The sequence below is a fragment of the Photinus pyralis genome, unplaced genomic scaffold, assembly GCF_008802855.1.
Source record: "Photinus pyralis isolate 1611_PpyrPB1 unplaced genomic scaffold, Ppyr1.3 Ppyr1.4_LG5, whole genome shotgun sequence".
NCBI classification, from domain to species: Eukaryota; Metazoa; Arthropoda; class Insecta; order Coleoptera; family Lampyridae; genus Photinus; species Photinus pyralis.
The window spans coordinates 27,601,353-27,622,444 of record NW_022170596.1 but is presented as its reverse complement, the minus strand read 5'-3'; the positions used below and the strand labels follow the sequence as shown (position 1 = coordinate 27,622,444).

The following is a 21,092-nucleotide window of genomic DNA, read 5'->3' as shown; positions in this document are numbered from 1 at the left end:
AATTCGAAACAGACGTGATAGAGTTTGGAAGGATAGGGGGATGATAAGGTGCAAAAAAGGGACAATGAATATAGTGGGGGAAGGAAGTACAGTTGTACAGAACAGCGCCCCCAAGTTAAAAAGACCTCATTTTTCTTTTCAGTCTCTATACACAGATGAAATTTTGTAACAATCATTCTAAATGGATAAAAACCAGAAACTCCAAACCAATTGAAATAGCAATTAAAAAGAATTCAACAAATTATGTTCAACTCTGCACCTATTACAATTTTCGCATATATCTTGCACATTAAAACAAGTACCTATTGGGTGCAAATCTTTGTGACATATGATGGATACGTAAAAAAAAGTAAATGAACTAAATACGTAAAAAAATGATTAAGCTTGGTATGTTCTGTTTGTATATAAACAATAGTTTCAAGTTGCGACAGGGATTTGTAATGAGTAACTCTCATAACGAGGTGTACGTATTTTCTCATCACTGTATATATATAAAGACTATATTTTTAAGCACCATACCAGAGACACTTTCTATTTTGTTTTTTAATCACGTACGAGGTATGGAGCCACAATCATTTAATACTTTATAAATAAATCCAAAATTGTCTTATGTCTTGAATTTTTAACATTTTTACATTTTTCTAACGTGTTACTTAGTTTTACAAGAATTTGAGTAAAGGTAGCTTGTAAATACTACACACTTGCTCAATAGAACCGTCGAATCCCTGTACAACAATGAGTTCCGAAGTGTACAACAATTCCTACTATTATGGGAAAAATGAAAAGGACCAGTACTCCCAAGTAACTTAAAATCATTGAAATGTCAGTATATATCTATTTCGTTGTAGAACTCAGATCAATCACAGTCGAGGAGTAGTTGGGGTTCAGATACACGCTATATGCAGAACTATTCAAACACTCCCCCACAACAAAACTACGACAATGGAAACTCCGTGCATTACTCCCCGTACCATTCCAATACGTACCCGGTAAATCACTTTAATCATTCCCCATCTGGAAACAATTACGTAAGATTCCCTTATCCCAGCCCTAATTCGAGAGGATATTATCGCAACAGGTTGCATAAAGTTCACTTTACATATTTTTAAAATGCATTTTGTAGATATCCCAATGTTGCTAACAATCAGTACATGGGAGGCCCGGGACCGTCCTACGGTTGGCAACGCACTCAACATTACAAACGAACACGAACAGAGACCGGTGATTCTGACCAAAATTTAAAAACGACAAAGAAAAAGAAAAAGCCACTTTCGCAAAATGTTCCAAATAAAAAAGACTGGACAGCGCAAGATGCGGAGGTCGCTTTATCCACCGAAAAAGCCTTTAACAAAAAGTCGAAGAACTCGTTAATAATCAAATTTCCTGATCAGGAATTAAGTAAGGAAATCGTGTCCCAATTTCATCCCTCCATTGAAAATGTTCATTTTCAACAGCCCTGTACGCCGCGTTTCTGCTTTGTTACCTTGCAGGTTTGCATTGCAATTTAGTCAGGACTTTGTGTTTAAAAGGTTACAGTAGTGCCACGCAATGTAATTTATTGTTGCACTTTTTTGGGGAGCCTACTATGAACTTGCACTTTGCAATTTAGCGCTGCAGTAGTTAAAACTGTGGGTACAGTCTCCTACCCAATATAAGAAAACTACAAAAAAACTGTTTTAATGATATAAAAAATATCTACCGTGTTATTGCATAAATGCATTCATAAAGATGCAATGCTGCAACCCAATGCGGAATTTTTACATAATTTGGATTGACTTCAGGGATCCGGATATGCAATAAATTTTGACTTGGGTGGTGTAACATTTGGAGCATAGTGTAACAGTTCTCAGTTTAGAGCCCCACTTCTAGGTGTTATTTTGTAACGGGATTTTACAATGACTTGTCTTCCATCCTACCTCTGGTTAATACATCTTAATTTAAGTGGGGGTGGTTGTTGTTATGTAAATATATGTATAAATGTGCTCCGACTAGCTTTCACTAAATGTGCTCCGACTAGCTGTCACTTGGTACTCCTATTCTGGTCTCTTAAGGAAAAGGGCAAAGGGATAAATAACAACTCAATAATCTTTTTAAAGTATGAAATGGTTTTTATTTTCTTTAAGGTATATCTTTGCTGCAATAGAACAATATATTAATAAATCGGGTTTGAGCCGAAACAATCCTGTAAGTAAAACAAATTGACGACATTCATTCGCAAAAACATACTTGATAGGAAATATTTAACTTTAGTTATAAACTAGAAATACCAGCCCCGACCGGGAAACGAACTAAGGCCGCTCGTGTGGTAGATACAACAATTAGGATTAGACGAACGACGATAACGGCTAGCATCTTAATAGATATTAATGATCTACTTCATGTAAAATTACAAGTAGCCGGTTTAATTAAGCGCTTGTTCAATAGTTTGTAATCAAATCGATACACTATGACGCTATTTCAATTTTACGAGGCTATCAACAACAAATGGTAACACAACGAATAGCGGCAAACTATAACGAGATAGTAAATAACTTTATTTGTGCATCAGGTGTTCTAGTTGCGTTTGGGGTCACGGTTTTGAAATTTCAATCCAAATACCAAATAAAGCTGGTCTCCCGCCATCTGTGTACTGCACGGACCGGTTATAGAATCCTCGCTGAAACCGTTTTTAGGTATGGAATTAAAATTGGCTTCCAGCTACGCTTTGCACGGACCGACTACAGAATCCTCGCTGAGTTACGACTAGGAGAGTTTCAACTTTCTTGTTCTCTTTTTTGCGTCCTCCTCAGCGCGACGGTGGCTTGATGGAGATGATGGTTCGCGCTCTGGAAAACGACCAGCGCACATTCCACACCGCATACAGTTGCTTAATGAATGCTTTCTTCCCACTATTTGCTTCGTCGTTATTTGGGCTATGCGTTTTTGCATGGGATTTTTATTTCAATTTTTTTAATGAAATTAATTTTCCGTTTTACATACAAATATATAAGAGTCTAGGAGCTAAGAAGGAGTCAATGGGGCATAAGCTCGATTTCGGCAGCACCTCGCGCAATTTTACTAAATCAAGAACTTTTGCGTCCCACCATTCCCCAAAGTTTCATCGCAATCGGATGAAGAGTTTATGCTACCATGAGAGACATTCTGGTATGTGGTGCAAAGATCACTAAGACACCCACAATACTAGCTCAATTAAACTCGGATACTAATAAAACCTTTAAAAGGAATAATTATTATAATTTTTCTAAGGCACGTCCAGCCCCGGCCACACGAAAATATTGATATTGACGTAAATGTTTTTAATTTGAAATATTCAGCAGCCTTAACCGCCTCCGAAATTCCAAAGAATTAATTAACAATTGTTTAATTAGCTAATTGCAGGTCATAATTTTGGGCTCGATTAATCACAAAACCAATCATTTACAGATGAAACAAATTTATTTGACATAAAACAATCAGGCTGAAAGAAAAACAGGCACTCAAGCGAACGATAGACAATTAGTGAAAGCAATCTTTTGGGCTACAAAACCGGGCCTGGGATGAGGTAGGAATTTTTTATCTGTGGCAGAGATGGGAATTTCCTTAGATCAGTTTCAAGCATTATGCCGGCTACTCCGAATTAGGTTTTCCTGCGGTCTTCCTAATTAGTAAGGCAAATACAGGAGTAGTATAGAACAACTTAAAGACTTTCTGCAGGGGCACCTCTAAAAAGCATTATGCGGGTCACTCTGTAATTGGGCGTAAGTCTGTTGAGGGCGTAGAACAAGAGGGAAAATAAGTAAATAAATCTTAATTATCTTAAAGTGTCAATAACCAAAATCCCCGGTCGTAACTGGGATTTTCAAACAAACACACAAAATTATAATACATCGGAACTTCACTTTTTCGATTGTACTCAAACTTTGATTTAAACGACACTAACTTTGTTTATTACAATTATAGTATTAGCCTGTTGATGGTGAAAAAACTTCCTTTAACTGATAACTTGAAGACCTTCTCTTAAGCGACAGACGCTCGACAACAACAGCACTGTGATTACATGTTTTCGTAACTTAACTAATTTCCTTCTAGAACGTGATATCTGGCAAAACTGTTTTGCAACAAATACCCTCAAATACAGGTGCGTTTAAACGTAAAAAACCTCAATTCAGGTCTTCCACAAAAAAAGCACCAGTTTTTTCTAAACGGTCATACCACGTCTTTATTTTGAAATTGAATTTTTGTACGCAACATTAAGAAAACATCTTATCTACGACCGGCAAAAAACATGAGATAACATCTAACGTTAATAAAAATTGAAATTAGACATACAAGGTGATCCATCTTTAACAGGTAGCGACTCATTTCTATACATGAAAATTTGCATCCTCTGGCATTACTGAAATCTTTTAGATACCTACACTAGTGGGAATTCGTGATTCTATCATGGGTTTGTAGGAATCTGCTGATCCCGAAGAAATCATAAACACTCTCAACAAACAAAAGTTTGGAGAAGGCTATTTAACTGTGGAATATAAAAAGGATCGTGACGAAGAGCAGGTGATACTCGCCGACGACATCGATCCACTAACACTGTATGTCGGCAATCTGGCTCAAGAAGTAACAAAGGATGACATCGTCAATTTATATCCTAACAATAAACGAATAGACATCGGATTTGCGAAAAAAATGAAATTTACTCGGTACGCGTTTATCGGGTTCAGAACCGCCGTCCGCCGCAGAATCATTGGAAGCCTTTAAACGAACGCACTGCAAGCAAATGTACAGTAAAAGTTTGATTGTGCGATTCAGGCGTTTGCACGGCACGATCGGCATGCCGGGCGAGGCGAAACCTCAAAATCCACCAAAAACTCGAGAGGAAACGCCCGAAATACCTGGTACTGCAAGCACAAACGGTAGTTTGAATAAACCCGAAGACATACCCCCGGAAGCGGATAGTGTGGGAATTTTCGAGGATGATCTCTCGGAGTCTTTGCCCGTAAATGTCACGTCGGTTAAACGTGAACAGTCCAGTCCCGTTAGTGATGACGAATCCAAATTTGAGCCAATCTTTAGCGATAGGAAACCGCCTGTATTTGACGACATGATAGTAGGGGAATCCAAATGGAATCACCGACCCATAGGAAAAACCGAATCAAATGTTGATGTCAAAACTGAGAGTGGTATAAAAGCTGAACGACAAGATGGCAATGTCACTGTTAAATCCGAACCTCACGAATCCGACGAGGGTAAGCTTTGGTTTATTAGGCGTGGTTATTATTTTCTTATTTTGTAGAACTGGATATAAGCAATCTTTATCGGGATGATGATGAGGATGAAGGCGATGGCAATGTGAATGACGATGATAATGAGGAAGACGCTTTTTCAGACATGATGGTAAAGCATAATATTGGGCGTGTTCGTTTATTCATTAATGAGCCAATGAATTACTCATCTCAGTTTCTACTGTGCGTCAGTACGCCCAGTAGCTTATTGATATATAAAGGAACTCGTCAATATTATCTATTATTGTTATTAAAGATCCCATAGGTTCTTCTTAAAATCGTGTGGTTGTCCAACTGTGAGCATGATCTCTCGAACAGAGTGTGGGGTCAAAAAAGTTCAAAGGCCACCAGTAATGCAGGGGTCAACTTAAATAAATGTGTGGTTTATTTATATATGTTACTGGCAATCTGTATAATTTAGGTATTCTATACAATTCCTAGACAATGTCAGAAAGTGTTTTACTAATTCAGAAACTTTCGCGGGCATACGTCCAACCATTCCCCAATGTTTCATCGCAATTGGATTAACGGTTTTGACAGGCATAAGGGACAGACAGACAAACATTCATTTTTTATTTATATAATTATAGAGATAATAGCGGACCCAACGGACATTGTATCGCCTATGCAAACTTCGGATATATGGGTAGATTGACATTGCCTAACATTTTCATATAGTGCCATTACACCGTGCACATTTGAAATCGTTTGAGGTTTTCAGAGTTCAGAGATTCCGTTTCAGGACAGGTGTTGCAAAATCACGCGGGGCACATTTTAAATTTTTGAAAATATTGTGAGGGAACATATACCGGACAGTAGACTTGGGCGCCACCAGGGGAATGCGGTCTTGCCCCTGCACAAGATTTTAGAACAGTTGCGCGGCCTGCGATAAACACAAAAAACTTAATTGATTATAAAATTTAGCTCAATTAAGGCCTCTTCTAATGAAACCACTCGCGACTGGTTTGGATAACTTTTTGCTGCAACACAACTAATTAGCAACGATTAATTATTCTTACCCCACGCCGAGCGCTGTTGGAAGCTACAAAAATAATTTGCATATCCTATTTATAAAACTGATCATACAGCAACTTGTTTCCTTATCAGCTGTTACACGGATCTACAATTAAAACATTACGTTCACCTTCTTTTTCTCCCTCCTAGAAGAAATAAATAAATCTGGAAGTTACCGTTTCTTAGTACTGAAGCGCCCAATTATTCGTCTATATATACAGGGTGGTCATTAAAGCTAGTAGCAGTCATCTAATACAGTGTGTTGATTAATGCTGGTATGAAAACGGAATGCTTCTGAACATTTTTTATAAATAATATTTTTGGGATATCCGGAAAAAATTCAGTTAAAAATAAAAACATCAAAAAAATCAAAGTGGGACTAGAACTTTGCACATTTACTCAGTTTTTCCATTTGTGCGTATCTCATCCTCAAAGAGCACTTTACTGGTATGCAAAAAATAGTTTTTTGAATATGCTCAATTATTATTAATAATAATCAAACATTTATACTAATTTCAACTTAATTTCAGGATTTCGATAGAATATATGAAAACATGCTGTTACATAAGCAAAAGTTGAGTACGTTAAGAAGAAATTGAAATACGATCAGAAACACAGATATGTGTGATGATATGTTGTGCAGTAGGACTACAGTGTTGCTTTCTCATCGTTTGATGGCGATGATACGAGTTTATAACTCAACATCAATCTAGTATCAAATACAGATATTCTGAATGGGTTTTTTTTATTAATCGGTTAACTGATTTTTTATTTCTGTGAGCACATTACTATCAATTCCCCAATTTTGTTTTTTCATGTGATCAAAGACTAACTTAACTTGAACTTGTTAATACCTACTTCTCATACAGCATTTCATCACAATGGAAAGAGTGAATGTATTTTTGCAGAATTGGTAAACGTGTGCTACCAATGTGTTTCAAGTGATAAATAATTTATTACTTTTGTTGTATAATGTATGATTCATTGTATAGTTTTTATAATTAAGCCTCGAAAATTAGTTTTTAATAGACCTTAGCTCACTATGTTTTAGTAATAAGTAATAATCATTAATACATACTTTCCATGTAAAGATACTACTGTATATATAAATGATTTTACAAAAATTATTTTTATTTTAGGCGAGTTGGAAGTATACAGAATTCTAAATAAAAGGTAAATACGACATCAAAAGTTGTAGACAACAGCATCCTTTTTGCTTTGTCTTGGGTAGCCTGTTTTTTGTTCATAACTTCAATCTGAAAATGCCGTTGCGTGTCAAACTTTCCAAGTTCCAAGATTGGGCTACTAGTTCAAAAGTTACAGCCCTTTGAATTTTCTTTCGAAATTGGTTTTTAGTCTATAACCTTTGATTGAGAAGTCTGATCGAAAAAGTACGAATTGTTTTGGATTCTACGCACCAAAATTAATAAGAAAAAGTGATTTCCCGAGACATTTTGGTGCAGTCGATTTTTGGTAAAAAAGGAAGGTTATACACTGCCTTTTTTTGAGGCCCGACAAAAAAATTGTCTCAGATCGATCCAGAAAAAAAATTTTCTTATAGAATGTGCCCTGTGGAATCCATAATTTCAATCAGTTCCAAGATTGGGCTACTAGTTCAAAAGTTACAGCCCTTTGAATTTTCTTTCGATATTGGTTTCTAGTCTATAACTTTTGATTGAGAAGTCTGATCGAAAAAGTACGAATTGTTTTGGATTCTACGCACCAAAATTAATAAGAAAAAGTGGTTTCCCGAGAAATTTCGGTGCAGTCGGTTTTTGGTAAAAAAGGAAGGTTGTACTTACACTGCCTTTTTTTGAGACTCAGAAAAAAAAATTGGCCCAGATCGACCCGGAAAAAAATTTTCCATTAGAATGTGGCCTGTACAATCCATAACTTCAATCAGTTCCAAGATTGGGCTACTAGTTCAAAAGTTACTGCCCTTTGAATTTTCTTTCGAAATTGGTTTCTAGTCTTATAACTTTTGATTTAGAAGTCTGATCGAAAAAGTACGAATTGTTTTGGATTCTACGCACCAAAATTAATAACATTAATAATTTCTGGGCTTTCACGATCACCACTTGGCAACTTCTCTGATACCAACTCTGTGGCCTGCGCAGAGGCTTTCTCAGATGTACTTACAATTGGATGGTACTCCAAATTTTCAACATCCCATCTTGACGGTTCCACACAATGAAAAAGTAATCCAAAGTGTTCATATTATTTTTCTGAAGACGAAAAAAATCATATGAAATACTATTTTGTATTGTAACAATGTGACAATGATTTATTGAAAAATAAATAACTTGAAACGTGTTTTTGTCACCTTTTTTTGTTTTTTCGATCCCAAACATCAAAGAAGCACAAATAGAAATTACCATGTTCCCAGTTGAGGGTTGGAACCTTGCTGAGGATTATGTGTCAAATTCTATGTGGTGAATATATAGTGCCAGTAATCGTGAAGCTACCTAACTAAGTGACCTAATAAGGCAACCGTCCTTCAAATAGGTAGGTTCTCTTCTGCCCGAGTCTGAGGGGTAAGTATTTACGTATAAAAGAAAGGAACGAATCTCTCAAACTTTGCTACAGACAGACAGACAGAATGTGCGATTTAACAAGTCTTTCAGAGTTTCATTTTTTAAACGATCTCGAACGTTAGCAATTCTTTGATTCCGAGCATCAAGCACAATTTTCAATTGGGATAATTTACCTCAAAGCTACTACCTTATAATGAATCACTTGTTTCATTGACACATATTGCCTATTGGATAGCTTACGAAATTTCCGTCCATCAATATGGGTATAGGTATAAACAATGAATAGGTCCAACAAACATTATTATTATTAGGTAAGCAACCAGTAGTTACCCTGGGATGATCTGTTCCTGGTTGAAGGCTATGGTAACGTTAACGAGAGTCCCGAATTTGATGTTGTCATATATACTGCACAATGTTATTACGAATCCCGGTCCCAAATGCGGTGCTGGGCATAGTTACTGTTGTGTCAATTCATTGAATATTCGGGTTTCACATCAGCAATTCCTATTGACTGAAAAGCAACTGGGTAGAAGATGTGTTGATGACCAAGGTCACTATATTTACGAATTTTTCGACGTTCAGCTTCCGCAACACCACACGATCTACTGGTAGAATTCCAATAACTAGTTACTAGGAGTAAGCGTATCTATCACAGTTATACATCCCACGCAAACGATCGCCCTCTTTGCCAAGGAAGCGAAGTAACACACTATCATCTCTCAATGAACATGGTGCAAGCAATCCAGGTACTGGTACAGGGGAGCACAATATACAAAATAAGTTAGTTCAGGGCAGACACTAAAGCAAATCTTCAACAAAAAAAACCTGAGTGGGTATCCACCAGAAACTCAAGCTTACTAGGTACCTACATACGAGGTGACAAGTAGGTACTTAACCATGTTCTCCAGTGGTACTGTTTTAGGAACCGAATTCAACACAGGGGCACCAAGAAGTTCAAAATCAACTCCGTCCATTACTTTGATGTCAGGTCGCCAGGATGATGTTGGCGAGAAGTGTGCCTTCGGCTGTCCGTGTTTATGTGCATTTCACATTTATCCAGTCGAGCCCATCAATTCCTCCAGAAGAACTTCTAGGGAAACTAGAAAGAGCTTTCTTTATAATTTCATACGATGTTAAACGGATATCAATAAGAACGTTGTCAAGAACAGGAACAAGAGGATAATTTCAGAAAGCTTGAGTTACTCGTTTACACAACTTGACCTTATTTTCCTGTTCAGACGCAATTCCATGAAAGAGACCTTTTTTATTTAAGTGGCACTGTGATTGGAAGAAGGCCTTCTAAGAGGCGACATAGTTTTGTTGGAAGTGCAACAAATTTGAGCCATTTGCCTTGGCAAGATTATTACAAATTCGTAAATCTAATATGTTCGGTCACGGCCTTCTGTAAAACGTATTTGCGTAGCGATATGTTGTTATTCGTAGTTACCCGAATTTTGTTTTGTTCCGTAAACAAATTTCAGGTGACAAATTTCGATGCTTCACGCAAAATTACAAAATTGCATTAACTATGTCTCTTAACGCCAATAGGGTCTCCAGTTTTATATTACGCGCCCTGAAACAATCGTCAACGAATGATGGTGTGTCTGAAGAGCAATTGCGGAACCTTCTCGCGGACAAGTACCGTACCAGCAAGTACGAAAAATACGTTACCCGAATGCTAGAAAGCGGAATTGAGTTTGGCGCTATACGCAAAGCAAGGGACAAATATTATTTGGGGAACGTCTCGCCGGACATTATTGAGGCTCGCCGTAGGAAAAAGGGTGGTTCGTCTAGGAGCCGCCGGTCACGTAAAGGATCCAAACGAGGAAAAGGTCGAAGAAGGAAGCGGATTGCTTCTTCCTCAAGTCGTTCCTCTTCCCGTGGAAGAAGCCGTAGTAGAAGACGCAGGGGGCGATCGTGTAATTGTGGAAATTATACGTTTCAATTATCATTGTAAATCTTTTGCGCATATAAAATGTACATCTGTAAATAAATTCACTAGCTTTTCGTCGCGGTGAATTATTCAAATTAGTGTAACCCGCTTTGTCTACCGGATTTACTTGCTGCACTTATGCAAAATGGATCGAGTTAATACCTTAATGCAATTCGAGACTCAAGTGTGATTATTTTGCTATAATTTTTCTTTGCAGGGTGTTGTGAGAGGTACGGGAATGGTGACCAAACCAGGGTCGCACCTTTGAATAAGGATATACCAACTAAGCAATTTCCTATAAGGATTATAGGAAAAAATATAGGAACCCTAAAAGGACAGCAATCGTTACAGCTGCCGAGTTCAAATTCACCAAACTTATTTTCCAACTTAACTTTAGGTACCTACAATTGTTTTCTTTGGGGAAGGTGGGAAAATTTAGATCGGGATTTCTTCTGGGAGTTGAACTGAAACCATCTGGCAATACGAAATACTTTTGATTTTGAAGTCATTACGAAAACTTTATAACAAATTTTATAGAAACGGAAAGGACCACTTATTACTATAGGTACCATTTCAGAAATTTACTTTAGGCGCGTTCTTTTTATTTTCGCTAGCAAACATTTATTCGCGTTAGTTTTCTAAATTATTTACCAAACTCGTCGTTAAACATGTACGGTTCAATGTAGGTACATACCTCGTTACTAAATGAGAGAAGTAGCGCGCCTGTGGAAACATTTTTAATTTCTACTTGCTGTACCAGTCTTCACGCTAAAGCCCCATCTTTTGGGTACCATTTTGTACCGGCCGGTTACAAAGCAAAGGATGGTTCGGTACTTCCACGGGGTGGAAGTATACCTTACAAAGGGTTGAAGATTTTCTCAGGTCCGTGGTGTAAAATCTTCTTGTAATTTCTTCGTTTTATTAGGTTGCTGAAGTACCTACTTCTGGAGCTTACCTTTTTGTACTTTTACTTCCACCTTGCTCAGGTAAAAATAGTTTAAGTAAAATTTAGTTAGTCTCTATCTCACTATAATATTTCATTAATTGTCAATAACTTGTAACTAAAAAATGTTAGTTCAAAATCACACTCCAATTCTCATAGGTATATAGGTCTCTGCTTGACAAAATTCTTTTTACTTTTTCTTGTAGGCTACTTAGTAATAATTTCAAAAAGTTAATACAAATTTAAATATATTTGTTATTAAATCTTGGAATAATGAAAACAAAATTCTGACAGCCACTCTAAAAGAGCGGTTCCCTTATTCTAATCGAAATAAAAATACACCATACAGGTCAGAAATAGAGCTGTTATCGCTTCGGTCCGAATTTCCATCAGTCTGCTGTATTGGCAACCAAACATCGCAGATCTACTTAAGTCGATTTCACGCACTCCTCTTCTAGTAGACTTCGTATAGTGGTTTTGGAAACTGGGATTTCTATACTGATTTCTCCAATTTTGTAGGATATCTTCTCGGTCAAATTTCTCTAACAAGACCTGTCCCGTAAAAAACAACGCAAGCTGGTTAATACACTGGCGCGTGAAAACCGAAAGCTATGGATTATTCAAATGTCCATATTTACCAATGGAAAGTTTTATAATTTCTACAAGGAAGCGCAAGTACGTCTTCTTAATTAAATTTATAATAGCTTTTCTATTTATCGGCGAAAATGTCACTAAATTCCTTACCTTCCACTCACTTAGCTCTTAACTATAGACCCAATCATCTTGTCAAGTCATCAATTCTAGCGCTAATTCTTGCGTATACATCGTAATATTTGCACACTTCTCTTTAGAATTTACGTGACCGCTGTAAGAGAGCGAATGCTGCTTTTCTTATTCGTCTCGCGTTCACTTCATATACAATGACGCTTATCTAATTATAAAAATCCCTTCGCTATCATTTAATTTCTTTTCTACACTCTTATGAAAAATACCCCTTACCGATACACTGTTAAGTTCAAATTCTACCCTACTGTGGTGTAGAGGGTAAAAAGAAATTAACTTCGTGATAAATTTTAGCCCATTAAATTGCACGCATAAAAATTCTACATTTTGGGGAGAGTTTTAGAAAAAACAGTAACAGTCCAAAAATGAGAGCCAATTTCTCACGGCACCTTATGTTTAAACACTCGTTTTCGGTTGCTAGTTGTAATTGCACCCATTTATAGTTCGCTACTTCGTGATGGAGGTTTGAAAAGTAATATTAATCAACAAACTTGAGGTAGGTAATATAGAAAATGAAGAAAAATTTAAATTTGCGAAAACTACTCAATAGTTCTTGATAAATTTAAGAATTATTATTTTGCATGGAATACCACCCAGGAAAAGGAACAATTCAATGTCTTCCCTGCATCATAATATCTTTGTCTACAGTCTATTGGGGGGTAGGTATTCCATACACTCAGAGCTCAGATTCCTCGGACCCTATGCTTTTCATAAATTATGGAACTTCAGCATTTATAATTGTAGAATAATAAGTAAAACTTATAGGAAAAAACCTCCCTAATCTCATTTGACAATGATGGCACTGATTAAGGGTTGCGTGAAACTAGAATTAGGACTTTAACGCTTTATAGAGGTTATTAATAATTGTTTCCCCAAAAAAGGCTTCTCAGACATTTATGACTGTATAACTATTAACTAATAGGGGACGGCTTACTTTGCCTCCTGGCAATGATGAGTAACTTATTTTATTAGGGTCCTTGAGAAGAGTTCTAAAATTTGTTCCAAACTAGGGTAGTTTTTAAACCCACAATAACCGATTCTAGCCTTTCATTTGTGAGCATTTAAATCATATTCTAGCGTTTGAGTGATGAGGTCTCAGCGCTCAGCGAATCTGAAGCCTCGAACGGACGAAACGAGAACACTGAACCCAGCCTTTTGCGAATGATTTGGTTTATTTCGGTCGCAGATACCACATTTCTCTATACCCATCAACATCAAAGATTTTTAAAAATTTTGACGTTTATAATTGCTTTTCTGCTGAAATACAACGGTTATGGGCTAAAACCGATTTTTAAAGAAAAAAGCAAATGGCATATTCTTTGCCCATATAACTTATAGTCATGTACACTAATCGTACAATTAGAGTTGGATTTACCATTATAAGGCCTAGGGGGCAAATGATGGTTGCGCTTCTATAAAAATTATTTTTGAATGTACATCATTGCAGGTGTCCCATTTATCCGGTGTAAATAAAAATAACTGATTTTTTTTAAATAGAACACTGTATACCTACAGTTGTTTCGATGCCATTTGTTAACCATCTTTTTTTTTCTGAATAAATAATTCCCCACAATCAACCCATCACTTTGCGGATCACGCGGATATGAAATAACGATAAATGGATCGTAAACCTAATAGGAGCTTATACACTTTCTTTCGCCACCTCCCCTCTCACCCCCTGTCTTCCGACGAAGGGAGTTAAATTTTTTGGGGCCTCGGGGCACACAAAGTATTAAATTCTGGTCGATCCCGAGAAAGTCGTTTTTTAACCAAATTTAGTGGCAAAAATCTTTCATATTTCATCAAAAAACAAACAGTTTGAAATCGACTGGAAAAACATTTTTCTTATAGATCTTCGCGCTTGTACAATTCAAAACGACCAGAATTCTCAGATTTGAACGACTCCTTACATTGAAAGTTATGAGTATCACCAATGGTTTTTCGCCCATAACCATATAGTGGCCCAACCTGAAAATTCTAGTCTTTTTGGATTGTACATAAGTTAAAAACCATAAGAGAAAGGTTTGCCCAGTTAATTTCACACAAGATGATTTTCTACTGAAGTGTAGCTACTCCTTTTGCTATTTCACCGAAAAACAACTAGTCTGGTATCGACTCTATTCTAAAGGACAAAGATCTATAAGAACAAAATCTTCCTGTGGCTCAAATTAGTCGTTTTTCGCTAAAATAATAATAATAGGATAATTAGATTCTATACAGTCAAAAATCTAGAACAAGGTCTTTTTGCAGTGGATCTATAGGCGCGTTTCAGTAAAATAGCAAAGAGAATATACTATCTTTCTGAAATGTTTGAAATTACAGGAGTCAACTTTTTCAAATAGACTGTGGAGTTTCAAAACTTTCAGGACGATCAACTACCCAAGTATGTAGGAATATAACTATAAGTACCTACACCATAAAAGTAACAATGCTTTAATTTGCATCTACTTGGGCCAGGCCATAAACAATGAATTAACAAATGGTCAGAGAAAGTCTAATTTCATTTTTCGTAATTTACTTATAATTAAATCAGTAACAAATACTTTTACAATGAATTTTTTTCTAGATATATTTGTAAACCAAGAGAATCTTTTTTCACAGTATGTAAAGGTACAACATCAGGTGCGGAAATCTTAAACTCTTGCTCTTTTACTTGCAACCAGGGAAAATCCTAAAACTGACCGTCAGAAGCAATCTTTACTTTAGAAATAACAACCTCATACGCAGAATTACTATTAAATGATATATTTGAATATTCCGAAGTGTGGAGCATAATTTTAAAAACGGCATTATCAGGAACGGGATCTAAATAGGAACATGCAGTTTGTAATTTTAGACAAAAATCGCGCAAATCTTGCTCCAATTTTAAATAAATTTGATCCCTAAAAGAAATAATAGTATTATTATGCACAACTAGAGCACTATGTCTACTTATTAAAGTTGTTCTGTATTGAGAGAATGTCAAATACAAATCGTTCGTGGATCGTCGCTTCAGCACCAATAATACACACAAACAATTTCCGTAATGAGCATGCTTTCGCATGATATTTGACCGCTTTTAAACTTTCAGTAATGTACTCGTTCAGTTGGGGATGTACGGAACGATGAACTATGACACCATATTTTTTTCGCTTTACGAAAATTTGCTTCGGGTACAGCTGCCTCAGGTAGAGTATATTATGAATAACCACTTCGCAAAATTCGCATAATATGTTGACAATAACTACAATAACATGAAGTTACAACTACAAGTATGAATGTGAAGGATGCAATACTTTCGTCAGCTTTTGAGTTCATAACGTTGTAGAAAGCCGTTGAACATTTATCTATTTGGGTGTTTTATGACTTTGTAATTGAATTTAATTATAAATTCAATGCCTTTGTCTAATTTCAATTTCTGGAAAAACTTGTATAAAATTTGACATCCAACTGTACAGGATCAATGATCATAAAACACATTTCATTATTAGTAGTTCAAACAAATCTGGTAGATGCAATACCCAACAAATTTAAATTTATAATTAATATACTACGAGATCAAAAATGAATTGCTGTCGGTGTCATCACTTTTGGAATTTTTGTTTACATGATGTTTCGTACTTAAGTTGAACTTCCGAAGGCGACTCGACCGCCACTCATTTTTAATCGCTCGTTACTATTTGTAATAGAAGCGACTGTACTGGAAAGAAATATCCAACAGCAACGTTTCCTCATTCCTCTGGTTACCCACACCACCGAATAAAGATACGCTATATTATTCCGTATTCTGTTCCCACACTGAGCTACTTTAACTTACACTCATTGGCTTCCAGCTACGCTTTGCACGGACCGACTACAGAATCCTCGCTGAGTTACGACTAGGAGAGTTTCAACTTTCTTGTTCTCTTTTTTGCGTCCTCCTCAGCGCGACGGTGGCTTGATGGAGATGATGGTTCGCGCTCTGGAAAACGACCAGCGCACATTCCACACCGCATACAGTTGCTTAATGAATGCTTTCTTCCCACTATTTGCTTCGTCGTTATTTGGGCTATGCGTTTTTGCATGGGATTTTTATTTCAATTTTTTTAATGAAATTAATTTTCCGTTTTACATACAAATATATAAGAGTCTAGGAGCTAAGAAGGAGTCAATGGGGCATAAGCTCGATTTCGGCAGCACCTCGCGCAATTTTACTAAATCAAGAACTTTTGCGTCCCACCATTCCCCAAAGTTTCATCGCAATCGGATGAAGAGTTTATGCTACCATGAGAGACATTCTGGTATGTGGTGCAAAGATCACTAAGACACCCACAATACTAGCTCAATTAAACTCGGATACTAATAAAACCTTTAAAAGGAATAATTATTATAATTTTTCTAAGGCACGTCCAGCCCCGGCCACACGAAAATATTGATATTGACGTAAATGTTTTTAATTTGAAATATTCAGCAGCCTTAACCGCCTCCGAAATTCCAAAGAATTAATTAACAATTGTTTAATTAGCTAATTGCAGGTCATAATTTTGGGCTCGATTAATCACAAAACCAATCATTTACAGATGAAACAAATTTATTTGACATAAAACAATCAGGCTGAAAGAAAAACAGGCACTCAAGCGAACGATAGACAATTAGTGAAAGCAATCTTTTGGGCTACAAAACCGGGCCTGGGATGAGGTAGGAATTTTTTATCTGTGGCAGAGATGGGAATTTCCTTAGATCAGTTTCAAGCATTATGCCGGCTACTCCGAATTAGGTTTTCCTGCGGTCTTCCTAATTAGTAAGGCAAATACAGGAGTAGTATAGAACAACTTAAAGACTTTCTGCAGGGGCACCTCTAAAAAGCATTATGCGGGTCACTCTGTAATTGGGCGTAAGTCTGTTGAGGGCGTAGAACAAGAGGGAAAATAAGTAAATAAATCTTAATTATCTTAAAGTGTCAATAACCAAAATCCCCGGTCGTAACTGGGATTTTCAAACAAACACACAAAATTATAATACATCGGAACTTCACTTTTTCGATTGTACTCAAACTTTGATTTAAACGACACTAACTTTGTTTATTACAATTATAGTATTAGCCTGTTGATGGTGAAAAAACTTCCTTTAACTGATAACTTGAAGACCTTCTCTTAAGCGACAGACGCTCGGCAACAACAGCACTGTGATTACATGTTTTCGTAACTTAACTAATTTCCTTCTAGAACGTGATATCTGGCAAAACTGTTTTGCAACAAATACCCTCAAATACAGGTGCGTTTAAACGTAAAAAACCTCAATTCACGTCTTCCACAAAAAAAGCACCAGTTTTTTCTAAACGGTCATACCACGTCTTTATTTTGAAATTGAATTATTGTACGCAACATTAAGAAAACATCTTATCTACGACCGGCAAAAAACATGAGATAACATCTAACGTTAATAAAAATTGAAATTAGACATACAAGGTGATCCATCTTTAACAGGTAGCGACTCATTTCTATACATGAAAATTTGCATCCTCTGGCATTACTGAAATCTTTTAGATACCTACACTAGTGGGAATTCGTGATTCTATCATGGGTTTGTAGGAATCTGCTGATCCCGAAGAAATCATAAACACTCTCAACAAACAAAAGTTTGGAGAAGGCTATTTAACTGTGGAATATAAAAAGGATCGTGACGAAGAGCAGGTGATACTCGCCGACGACATCGATCCACTAACACTGTATGTCGGCAATCTGGCTCAAGAAGTAACAAAGGATGACATCGTCAATTTATATCCTAACAATAAACGAATAGACATCGGATTTGCGAAAAAAATGAAATTTACTCGGTACGCGTTTATCGGGTTCAGAACCGCCGCAGAATCATTGGAAGCCTTTAAACGAACGCACTGCAAGCAAATGTACAGTAAAAGTTTGATTGTGCGATTCAGGCGTTTGCACGGCACGATCGGCATGCCGGGCGAGGCGAAACCTCAAAATCCACCAAAAACTCGAGAGGAAACGCCCGAAATACCTGGTACTGCAAGCACAAACGGTAGTTTGAATAAACCCGAAGACATACCCCCGGAAGCGGATAGTGTGGGAATTTTCGAGGATGATCTCTCGGAGTCTTTGCCCGTAAATGTCACGTCGGTTAAACGTGAACAGTCCAGTCCCGTTAGTGATGACGAATCCAAATTTGAGCCAATCTTTAGCGATAGGAAACCGCCTGTATTTGACGACATGATAGTAGGGGAATCCAAATGGAATCACCGACCCATAGGAAAAACCGAATCAAATGTTGATGTCAAAACTGAGAGTGGTATAAAAGCTGAACGACAAGATGGCAATGTCACTGTTAAATCCGAACCTCACGAATCCGACGAGGGTAAGCTTTGGTTTATTAGGCGTGGTTATTATTTTCTTATTTTGTAGAACTGGATATAAGCAATCTTTATCGGGATGATGATGAGGATGAAGGCGATGGCAATGTGAATGACGATGATAATGAGGAAGACGCTTTTTCAGACATGATGGTAAAGCATAATATTGGGCGTGTTCGTTTATTCATTAATGAGCCAATGAATTACTCATCTCAGTTTCTACTGTGCGTCAGTACGCCCAGTAGCTTATTGATATATAAAGGAACTCGTCAATATTATCTATTATTGTTATTAAAGATCCCATAGGTTCTTCTTAAAATCGTGTGGTTGTCCAACTGTGAGCATGATCTCTCGAACAGAGTGTGGGGTCAAAAAAGTTCAAAGGCCACCAGTAATGCAGGGGTCAACTTAAATAAATGTGTGGTTTATTTATATATGTTACTGGCAATCTGTATAATTTAGGTATTAGGTATACAATTCCTAGACAATGTCAGAAAGTGTTTTACTAATTCAGAAACTTTCGCGGGCATACGTCCAACCATTCCCCAATGTTTCATCGCAATTGGATTAACGGTTTTGACAGGCATAAGGGACAGACAGACAAACATTCATTTTTTATTTATATAATTATAGAGATAATAGCGGACCCAACGGACATTGTATCGCCTATGCAAACTTCGGATATATGGGTAGATTGACATTGCCTAACATTTTCATATAGTGCCATTACACCGTGCACATTTGAAATCGTTTGAGGTTTTCAGAGTTCAGAGATTCCGTTTCAGGACAGGTGTTGCAAAATCACGCGGGGCACATTTTAAATTTTTGAAAATATTGTGAGGGAACATATACCGGACAGTAGACTTGGGCGCCACCAGGGGAATGCGGTCTTGCCCCTGCACAAGATTTTAGAACAGTTGCGCGGCCTGCGATAAACACAAAAAACTTAATTGATTATAAAATTTAGCTCAATTAAGGCCTCTTCTAATGAAACCACTCGCGACTGGTTTGGATAACTTTTTGCTGCAACACAACTAATTAGCAACGATTAATTATTCTTACCCCACGCCGAGCGCTGTTGGAAGCTACAAAAATAATTTGCATATCCTATTTATAAAACTGATCATACAGCAACTTGTTTCCTTATCAGCTGTTACACGGATCTACAATTAAAACATTACGTTCACCTTCTTTTTCTCCCTCCTAGAAGAAATAAATAAATCTGGAAGTTACCGTTTCTTAGTACTGAAGCGCCCAATTATTCGTCTATATATACAGGGTGGTCATTAAAGCTAGTAGCAGTCATCTAATACAGTGTGTTGATTAATGCTGGTATGAAAACGGAATGCTTCTGAACATTTTTTATAAATAATATTTTTGGGATATCCGGAAAAAATTCAGTTAAAAATAAAAACATCAAAAAAATCAAAGTGGGACTAGAACTTTGCACATTTACTCAGTTTTTCCATTTGTGCGTATCTCATCCTCAAAGAGCACTTTACTGGTATGCAAAAAATAGTTTTTTGAATATGCTCAATTATTATTAATAATAATCAAACATTTATACTAATTTCAACTTAATTTCAGGATTTCGATAGAATATATGAAAACATGCTGTTACATAAGCAAAAGTTGAGTACGTTAAGAAGAAATTGAAATACGATCAGAAACACAGATATGTGTGATGATATGTTGTGCAGTAGGACTACAGTGTTGCTTTCTCATCGTTTGATGGCGATGATACGAGTTTATAACTCAACATCAATCTAGTATCAAATACAGATATTCTGAATGGGTTTTTTTTATTAATCGGTTAACTGATTTTTTATTTCTGTGAGCACATTACTATCAATTCCCCAATTTTGTTTTTTCATGTGATCAAAGACTAACTTAACTTGAACTTGTTAATACCTACTTCTCATACAGCATTTCATCACAATGGAAAGAGTGAATGTATTTTTGCAGAATTGGTAAACGTGTGCTACCAATGTGTTTCAAGTGATAAATAATTTATTACTTTTGTTGTATAATGTATGATTCATTGTATAGTTTTTATAATTAAGCCTCGAAAATTAGTTTTTAATAGACCTTAGCTCACTATGTTTTAGTAATAAGTAATAATCATTAATACATACTTTCCATGTAAAGATACTACTGTATATATAAATGATTTTACAAAAATTATTTTTATTTTAGGCGAGTTGGAAGTATACAGAATTCTAAATAAAAGGTAAATACGACATCAAAAGTTGTAGACAACAGCATCCTTTTTGCTTTGTCTTGGGTAGCCTGTTTT

General features: G+C 36.5%; 2 protein-coding genes and 1 pseudogene across 2 annotated transcripts; 2 read left to right on the top strand and 1 right to left on the bottom strand.

Annotated features, from left to right (window-relative positions):
• The first annotated feature begins 560 nt into the window (after positions 1-560).
• LOC116171620 lies at positions 561-7,349 on the top strand (annotated as a pseudogene).
• A 7,649-nt stretch (positions 7,350-14,998) lies between these two features.
• On the bottom strand, positions 14,999-15,870 carry LOC116171770 (mitotic spindle assembly checkpoint protein MAD2B-like). The gene is made up of 4 exons (XM_031488747.1): positions 15,744-15,870; positions 15,400-15,691; positions 15,185-15,350; positions 14,999-15,139 (listed from the first exon to the last, which is right to left on the bottom strand). The coding sequence occupies exons 1-4, from the start codon at positions 15,763-15,765 to the stop codon at positions 15,014-15,016; spliced, it is 606 nt and encodes a 201-aa protein (XP_031344607.1). The 5' UTR covers positions 15,766-15,870; the 3' UTR covers positions 14,999-15,013.
• An 842-nt stretch (positions 15,871-16,712) lies between these two features.
• LOC116170650 lies at positions 16,713-20,928 on the top strand. Its single transcript, XM_031487156.1, has 4 exons — positions 16,713-16,727; positions 18,018-18,801; positions 18,849-18,949; positions 20,384-20,928. The coding sequence occupies exons 1-4, from the start codon at positions 16,713-16,715 to the stop codon at positions 20,450-20,452; spliced, it is 969 nt and encodes a 322-aa protein (XP_031343016.1). The 3' UTR covers positions 20,453-20,928.
• The last annotated feature ends 164 nt before the right edge of the window (positions 20,929-21,092 follow it).

What these genes read in the sequence shown, in the direction of transcription:
- LOC116171770 (XM_031488747.1), bottom strand. Translation starts at nt 15,765, where the DNA reads ATGAACTCAAAAGCTGACGAAA. An exon ending in GAACTCAAAAGCTGACGAAA is followed by an intron (nt 15,692 to 15,743) that starts GTATTGCATCCT and finishes ATGTTATTGTAG; the next exon opens with TTATTGTCAACATATTATGC. An exon ending in ATAGTAATTCTGCGTATGAG is followed by an intron (nt 15,140 to 15,184) that starts GTTGTTATTTCT and finishes GGTCAGTTTTAG; the next exon opens with GATTTTCCCTGGTTGCAAGT.
- LOC116170650 (XM_031487156.1), top strand. An exon ending in ACCTCACGAATCCGACGAGG is followed by an intron (nt 18,802 to 18,848) that starts GTAAGCTTTGGT and finishes CTTATTTTGTAG; the next exon opens with AACTGGATATAAGCAATCTT. An exon ending in ACGCTTTTTCAGACATGATG is followed by an intron (nt 18,950 to 20,383) that starts GTAAAGCATAAT and finishes ACTTAATTTCAG; the next exon opens with GATTTCGATAGAATATATGA.